We start from the raw sequence: 7830 nt of genomic DNA on the forward strand, positions 1-7830 counted from the left end.
TTGAAACAGTTTGGTGATTGGTGACCATTTAGTGTTACATTTTGAAGCCATTTTCTGGCCTATTGATACAAAAAACAACACGGGAAATGTGCAATGTCATGTTGCATCACAATTCTGTGTCAATATTAATTTGCAAGAACTTAACTTTTTTTTTCAATACTCAAACATCGCATGATAAATGGACTCAAATGTAATAATGCGACAACAGTGCTTTACAGAGGTGCTTATCATTGCTTATCATTATATGGAATAATAATTATCTTTCATATTAATGGATAAAGTTAGTAAGATGGCCAAGAATGGTTAAACCTTAACCCTTTATAAGGCAGAGACGATTTAGCGACCACATGAATTGATTTGGAAATTCTACCTTATTCTTTTAGTAATAAGTTACAATAGTCCTCAGACTCAGAATTCTGTAAAATAATTTTTCCATCCTATCTTCAGATTGTTAAACGTTTTAAAGACTGGCATCACTTTATTCTGAGGAAAAAATACCTATAAAATAAACAGCCTTATTTGATCAGTTTTCAAGGCATGAGGATAAAGGAAAAAACTATTTTAAATTGTTTAAAGTGCAAGTAATGCTCGTTATTTGCATAAAATACCTACCGACATCACTCTCAAAGTCTTGTAATTGTTTGTTAGCTTCAGCATAAGCTGGCTTGTGGCCAATGTCCCATAAATGCTCTTTCCTGTGCTCCTGAATTCGCTCCTTCAGTTTTGAAGGATACAAACTAAAGGGATAGAGTATACCCACTCTCCACTCCCCAGTTGGGTTCTTCCAAGTCTCTGGAATCTAAAGCAGAATAACAATTTAATTGTATGTTATCAAGTTTAAGAACTTGTTTCTAACTGGTTAGCTCATGAACAAGTAAGTAATTAATACGTATTTATAGCAGTTTGTTGCGTCATGAGTGAATACTTGCCTTCAGTTTACGGCCTGTGAGGCCGGTAATGCAACCGTCAACAACTTTCCTAATAACCGTACTAGTGTCCACATCACCGCAACCGCTGCAGTCGAACCTCTCTATAACCTTTGTCTCACCCGTACTAGTCACCTAAAAACCAAAACAACCCTTAAAATTAATAAAAACCGATTTAAAATAGCAACGAAACAAACATGACAAGACAACTTTCTTACCTCGAGGCCGGATGCTGCCGGGTCGACTCCGGAGTCAAAAATCGCAATAACGGTATCTCGGCCATCGTAGGCAGGATTTTTATTTAGAAAAGAGACAACCCCTGTCTCTTTTTTCGGCAATAATCCCCAAACAGGGAATTCACAGTCGATCGGTACGTCTGCCATTTTTGATGACCCGATATCTAGTGTTGCCATGTAAATTAAAAAGCCAAATTAGAAGTAAAGTATGATGCTCACTGTAATAAAATATTTTTTTGGTCTTTTGCAAGCGTGCTATAAAGTTTAGGAGAGCTTTGTAATGGTTGTAATATAACTGGCTGGAAAATTTAAAAACTCATTTCATTGCAATGACTTTTCAACGTCAATATTGTCATACAGTAAGCAAACTATAATACAAAACATTGAATTATTGCTGTACAAGATTTAACTGTAATAATTATGTGGTTTAATATTCTTCCGGCTTACACCATTATAACGGCCTGCATGGGCCTCCCGGGGTTGGGCCTTTGGTGGGCTCATTATTTAGTTTTGGGAAACGTAAGCTGAACAAAATTATTTTCAATCGTCAACTTTTGTCCTTTGAGTAGTTTCCTTTTTAGTCTTTAACATAAACTACTACAACGAACCAAGATGCAATTTGTAGCAAAATTCGATTGATAAAGTTATACATGATATAAAAATACAAGATTGTACTTACTTTTTTCTTGAACACAGTCTTTAACTTCTAATATATTAACGGGTAACACACAGTCTACTGTCACTTTGCGAACGAAAAATACATTAGTACATCTACAATAATTCGTTCGAGTATTTGTTAAAATGTGGTACGAAATTCTACCAAGTTTCTGCATCATTACAGCAGCTCTAGGCTTGCCTGGATGGGGGCTCTATCATTGTCACAATTTAATCTTAGGCAACGTAAGTTCACAACATAAACAACCTATTAGGTAACACTCCGACTCCACATTTTGCACAGATAAACGATAAAAGCTATGAAACCTCTTTAGTTTATATTGTAATTAATTAAAAATCATAATCGGAAGTTTATGAATCAATTCGCACGTTTATAATTTAAGTTTGTCACAGATTTCCCTATTACCAGAAGTTAGGACTGTGTATAACTAGATTATGGGTAAAGACTGACTAGACTAAAGCAGGGCAGGAGGGGGAGGGAAAAGTATAACAGCAGTAGCACAGTGTATTATTATTAGTTAGGTTAACTCATTTGAAAATGGAAGAGCAGTTTATTTCTTCTAAAATTAAGGAGACAGGAATTTGGAGCATATTGCCATATTTTTAAAATATAGTTGACCAAATAAGTGCTTTACATAATAAGGCTTATTATCACATTGACTTGTAAGTGAAGGGTATTTTTAGGCCAACTATTTAATTTTATCTCATTTATCTTTTTCATTTCAGCATTACAGACGCTCCATGATTGATAGGTGGGACCGCCACAACTACCAGCGTGACATGAGGCTTACTGGAAACCCTTACAAAGTTAATGTAAGTTACTTATCAAGGTAAGGAGTTAAGTATTGTAAGGTTGAGGTACTCTGTCCGAATAAAAGGTAACTTTAGTTGATATGAAAACCACATAATGGAAGGGTCTATACTTTGTTTCATTTAACAATAAAAATTTGATGTTTATGTTTTAATAAAACAAAATGTTACTGAACATTATGTTTTCTACTTTTTTTTTAAATCATGTATGTACAAGCCACATGGAAAACTCTTCTATGAGCCCTATGTCCCTAGTGAGGGATAACAGGATCACATCATCATCATCATCGTCATGTATGTACAAATGAATAAACAGCGGGTGACACTATTTACTGGCATGGATAATACCGACATGGAAATACCAACCCATTAATTTGTCTACACGCCCATACAAACTGAGAAGGGTTTGTATGGGCGTGTACACAAAATATAATGTTGGTATTCCATATCAGTATTGTACGTCCGGTAAATAGTGTCACCATAAGCAGCTGCTCCCGATGGAGTAGATACAGCCCTTTATGTGTGTGTGGTGAGTTTTTATGCTGGACATCCTGACCAAAAATGTTTTGTCTCTTTTTTAACCTTTTAACCGCCAATACGTTTTGAATGAATGAATGAATGAATGAATGCCCGTATCACCACCTAAACCGAAACTAAATGACATTTTGTCTTAATTATGAGACTGCGGCGAAATGAGCTGGATAATTTTTGTCTTATAATTATAATTCAGACAATGGCAGTTAAAGGGTTAACTGACAGTAATTTCTCATATGGTTAGTTCTGTGTTTGATTATTTTGGATTCATTTGTTAGTAAAAATACTCTGTAGAGTCAGCCTTGTAAATCAATTGATCGGAATAAAACAGAGGTCTAGATAATTATTCTGTAGTGACAAAATTATGACATGCCAATTATTTTTCAGTTTTAAGCATAGTCTGCATGGACAATTAGCTGTTTTGCAACAAACCTGTAATTTATGATAACTATTATTTTTGTTTTTATTGCAGGGACTGGAATCAATCCCAGACACGGACAAGTAAATTATTGCACTGAATTCACAGTACAACTGTAGTGTAAAATATTTAATTGAATTATGCTAAATAAATTCAGTCTTTAAGTAGATATTTTCTTAATTTAATCAACTAGACCCCTGTATATGCCCATGATGATCCATGGGTGTTACAAATAACATTAATTTAAACATGCATTAAATACTGGGAAGCAGCTGATAACATCTGATATAGACTAAAGGTTCAAAATACGGAGACGGTACGGAATCGCAGTGACGTGCCGTTAGCGTCACGATTTTGCTGCATGACCTCCACAGACCACTAGACTTATTTTCTTCCTTTTAGTTTTTAAGGCAGTCGGGGTTTTTGATTTTTAAATTTTTATCGCATGCTCTCCCCTCCCCATCCGTGCTTAAAATACGGAATCGCAGTGACGTGCCGTAAATGTCAGCAGCAAGGCTACTACGAAACTCGAAACTCGAAGTTCGTGTCATGCGGTCCCTCTGACACTTATACTATTTAATACAAGAGCGAGAGGGACCGCACGACACGAACTTCGAGTTTACCGAACAAAAGTCGTGATGTTTATGGCGAGTCACTGCGATTCCGCAGCGCACAGACTACTAAGAGATACTAACGTATCCGCAACGTTTGCGTATTTTAAGCAGCGGTGTGGAAAGCATGCAAAAAAACCGGTGCGCATACGAGATTGGTCGCACCTTTATTCTTCAACATACTTATCACATTGTTTTCTTTGTAAGTATTTAATGTTTTGCCCATAGGGGCTAATGTGACAAATTTGTACGATGCCCGTTTCAAAATAAAAATAACATAAGGTAAGGAGTGCAGAGGTAAGAAGCGCAAACTCTGTGTTGGTAGGTAAGTATGCAAAAGAGTCCGTCGAAGTGTAATAGTCGTGAAATACAACAGCGCTACACAGTACAGTTATTATTACTGCGTAGAACGAAACGCGTTATTTGTCAGTTGACCGACATTGACAGTGAAGTGACAAATAAAGTCAGTAAATTTTAGCGCGAATCGGACAAAATACTTGAAAATACTACTAAAATAAACAAAAACAAACGTAACGTACATTACACAAAAGTCAAAAATAATGGGTTGTGAGTAATAAATATTTATGAATAATTTTAATGATCGCACACTACTATTACTATGACCGACAATTGCTTCGTCGACATCACCATTGAATTCCTGACCGTCGCTTTCCACAACATCTTATACTATGCTTCAGTGTACCCCGAAAGCGTTTTTGAAACAAGAAGAAAGTACAGCGTTGTTGTATATCGTTGTACGCATCCCGAGATCAACCAGTACATCGATCTTTGTCTCAAAAGCATAGCGGAATGTTTGAAAAACGAACAGCTGAGTCGGACCGAGTTTTTGGTTACAGATAACAAGTATGAACCTCTCATCAAGTTTGTTTTTAATTTCGACAAACGGCCACAGTTTGATGAGACTTTGGACGCCTATTTAATACAGGCTGAGCAAAACTTGCGGGCATTCTGCTTAAGCTTAGCCAGTAATAGAAGTAAGTTTGTTGTCCCTGATGACTGTAGTTTCAAAATCCATATTCATACAAATGAATCAAATGCCATTGCAATGGCAAATAATCCTGATTTAGAAGACTTTCCGCTTGTTGAAGTGAAAGAAGGGTTTGAGGACACAAATCATATTATTCCACTACGAAGGTTTGATGTCAGGTGTTTTAATATTGATACTTATATTGAATTAAAATAGAATGTTTGCTTTATAAAAATATTATAAAATATGTGTTTAATATTGTAATAATTATTTTTTTATATGAATAAAATAACCATACACCAAGCAGTGATTTATAATAAACTTAATATTTCTGCATATTTTTTTTTATAATTAATTTAATTTATTACCAAGGCATTCAAGCCACTTAATATTAAATATTTTAAAAGTTAGCAATACTAACTTGATGCTGAAAGTGACCTATCGTTTTTTGTTTTATAAAAATCTTAGCTTGAGTGTTTTTCCTTCCGTTTCTACTTAAACACCATCCATGTTTTCCAGTTTAACTTTCAAGCACCTCCACCTTGAATATACCTCATCCCAATCAACATAAGCCCCAATCAGCTTCCTTCTGTTAATGGAAGTGTCTTCATATGCATTTCGTCCATGCAGCAACCTTATGTTGTCAAAGGTTAAAATATCCCCAGCCTTCGTTTTGAATTTGGCAGAGAACTTGTGATTCAAATTTAAAAATAATGCCCATGCTTCATACCAAGGCTCTACTTGCTCTATGGGTCCTGGGAAATAGTTCCCCTTTGCGGTACAGAGAAATTTACTCTGATAATTTCTCCATGTCTATCTAAAACTAGTACCGGAGATCTGTACAGTTTGTAGAACTCATTTCCGTGTTCCGTACCAATGTCGCTCCATTCTATTTCTATGTTGGTTAATAATTTAAACTCCTTTGGATGGTTCTCTTTCATGTATAATGCAACGTAATGACTGTCACTAAGCAGATTCTCTCCTCCCTTACTCTGAGTTTGCTCCAAACAATGCAGCATATTCACCCCAGGACAGTATTCATAGTATGGCAAGTCCGTATGCATTTGCAGGTTGGTGGAGAGATATGCCACATTACTTGTGTTCGCAACGTTTTGTACTATGAATTTAACACCATAATGTGTTCTCCTTGTGAATCCTATAGTGTCTATTATCTTGTTGATGGTTTCAGTGGTGTTTGGTGTATTTCGAATCAATGCAACTCCATAAACAGATAGATTGTGCAACCAGTTGTAAAGAGCTTTATCAGAGTTGAGGATTTCTTTATAGTCATGTTTAGTACAGATTTCTTGAAAGTCTTTACCATCCCATGTGCTTTTCATAGGCTTAAAAATTGCATCGTTATATAACTTCTTGTTTTCAGCTGTAAAATTTCTAAATTTTAACCAGTTCAGATCGAATTCTGAGGTATGACCGTCGTCCCATGTGAGCTTCACTGATTTTTCGTTTGCATTTACATCTTTTACCTTCACTTTTAAATTGAAGTTGCTCCAATCCACTGTTCTGCTTTTGGCTGACCGGTGGAAGCAAGATTTGCACTGACAATTATCTCTTAACCAAACATAAGGATACTGCAGAGTTTGACCACTGACTACCAGTTTAAGTGTGTCTTTGAACAACACATTGTGTGTGTGTATTTTAACACTTTGACTTTTTATTACTTTTAATAATACCGGTTGGAGGTTTTTCAAAGCGAACATTTTGCGCTTGTACTCAATGTTAGAGTGATAACAGGAGATAAGTTGGCAGTAATGTTTGAGTACTTTGAGTTATCTTAATTAAACTGTATACATTCATAACGAAGGTTGGCTTGTAATTGGTGTAAGTTGACCTTTGATTATTATTGTTAGATGTTTATATTCAACACAGCTGACAAAAAATATTTTTATTTTCGTGTTACAACAAGGTCATCGTTACAACGATCTTCATTTTCTAAAGTGATTATGACGAGTCACATTCCCTTATTATAACTGTATGGATTAAATAAAATAAAATAGTGTTTAGAATTTTACAGTCATTTATTTACATGTCAACAAGAAAATATAACGATAAAAATGTACTTCTTTACAACAACCATTTAAAAACAGAGTCGTGCTGTTCTACAGAATAAATAAATGAAATCACGATTGAGGTACTTATTTGCATTAGGTATGATTACATAACATAGTTTTTGAACAACAGCAAGTATTTACGGTACAGTCCACCAATTTCATTCCTAGGAACCTAGAACCGTGTTGAAATATCATTTTAAGTCATTCGATAAACTTTGTTATCAACAGCTAAAATTATTTACTAAGGTAACGTTTCATGGTTGCCCTGGAATCAAATTAGTTAACTGTACCTATGGATAATCAAGGAATTGCTTATGTTTAAAACTTTTACGATCTCCATTCAATTCCTAACAAACTTAAGCCTTCTTATTGCTAAAATTACGTCTTAAGTTTCGGCCACATTGTAGCGGCTGTGGTCACAAGTAGATTAGATACATATAATATGGCCGAAACGCTATACTCTTATAAAAGGCTCATGTTTTTTGCATTCAAAGTGCCTTTGGCTCGCTGGCCCGATCCTTTCAAAGAACTAATTATATTAAACTATTTCGATCGACTATTAC

General features: G+C 35.3%; 4 protein-coding genes across 5 annotated transcripts in view; 2 read left to right on the forward strand and 2 right to left on the reverse strand.

Annotated features, from left to right (window-relative positions):
- The window catches only part of TppII (Tripeptidyl-peptidase II), a 27834-nt gene extending 25836 nt beyond the window's left edge, over positions 1–1998 (reverse strand). Inside the window, exons 1-4 of the mRNA XM_074101566.1 lie at positions 1842–1998; positions 1145–1326; positions 930–1061; positions 613–799 (exon numbers count right to left, since the gene is read on the reverse strand). Of these exons, the coding sequence (XP_073957667.1) occupies positions 613–799; positions 930–1061; positions 1145–1326; positions 1842–1998 (658 nt within the window). The remainder of the gene's footprint in view (positions 1–612; positions 800–929; positions 1062–1144; positions 1327–1841) is intronic.
- ND-MWFE (NADH dehydrogenase (ubiquinone) MWFE subunit) lies at positions 1552–3766 on the forward strand. 2 transcript variants are annotated; one of them, XM_074101572.1, is made up of 3 exons: positions 1552–1681; positions 2564–2650; positions 3654–3766. In XM_074101572.1, exons 1-3 carry the CDS (start codon positions 1583–1585, stop codon positions 3684–3686), a joined length of 219 nt encoding a protein of 72 aa, XP_073957673.1. In that variant the 5' UTR covers positions 1552–1582; the 3' UTR covers positions 3687–3766. The 2 variants fall into 2 exon arrangements, with proteins under 2 accessions (XP_073957673.1, XP_073957672.1); XM_074101571.1 differs by lacking the exon at positions 1552–1681 and adding an exon at positions 1964–2062.
- A 746-nt stretch (positions 3767–4512) lies between these two features.
- Positions 4513–5534, forward strand: LOC141437593 (mitotic spindle assembly checkpoint protein MAD2B-like). The gene has a single exon (XM_074101029.1). It carries the CDS (start codon positions 4830–4832, stop codon positions 5412–5414), a length of 585 nt encoding a protein of 194 aa, XP_073957130.1. The 5' UTR covers positions 4513–4829; the 3' UTR covers positions 5415–5534.
- Positions 5535–5634: 100 nt separating this feature from the next.
- LOC141437592 (gamma-butyrobetaine dioxygenase-like) lies at positions 5635–6996 on the reverse strand. The gene is given in 2 exon segments (XM_074101028.1): positions 5635–5965; positions 5968–6996. Coding segments are annotated over 2 exon segments (1221 nt in total). The 5' UTR covers positions 6917–6996; the 3' UTR covers positions 5635–5693.
- Between the last annotated feature and the right edge of the window lie 834 nt (positions 6997–7830).

The sequence above is a fragment of the Choristoneura fumiferana genome, chromosome 18 (genome assembly GCF_025370935.1).
Source record: "Choristoneura fumiferana chromosome 18, NRCan_CFum_1, whole genome shotgun sequence".
NCBI lineage: Eukaryota > Metazoa > Arthropoda > Insecta > Lepidoptera > Tortricidae > Choristoneura > Choristoneura fumiferana.

Coding starts and splice junctions, on each gene's coding strand:
- ND-MWFE (XM_074101572.1), top strand. CDS start 1,583: ATGTGGTTTAATATTCTTCCGGCTTACACCATTATAACGGCCTGCATG. Junction 1,682..2,563: donor ATTATTTAGTTTTGGGAAAC/GTAAGCTGAACA, acceptor TTTTCATTTCAG/CATTACAGACGCTCCATGAT. Junction 2,651..3,653: donor GAAACCCTTACAAAGTTAAT/GTAAGTTACTTA, acceptor TTTTTATTGCAG/GGACTGGAATCAATCCCAGA.
- LOC141437593 (XM_074101029.1), top strand. CDS start 4,830: ATGACCGACAATTGCTTCGTCGACATCACCATTGAATTCCTGACCGTC.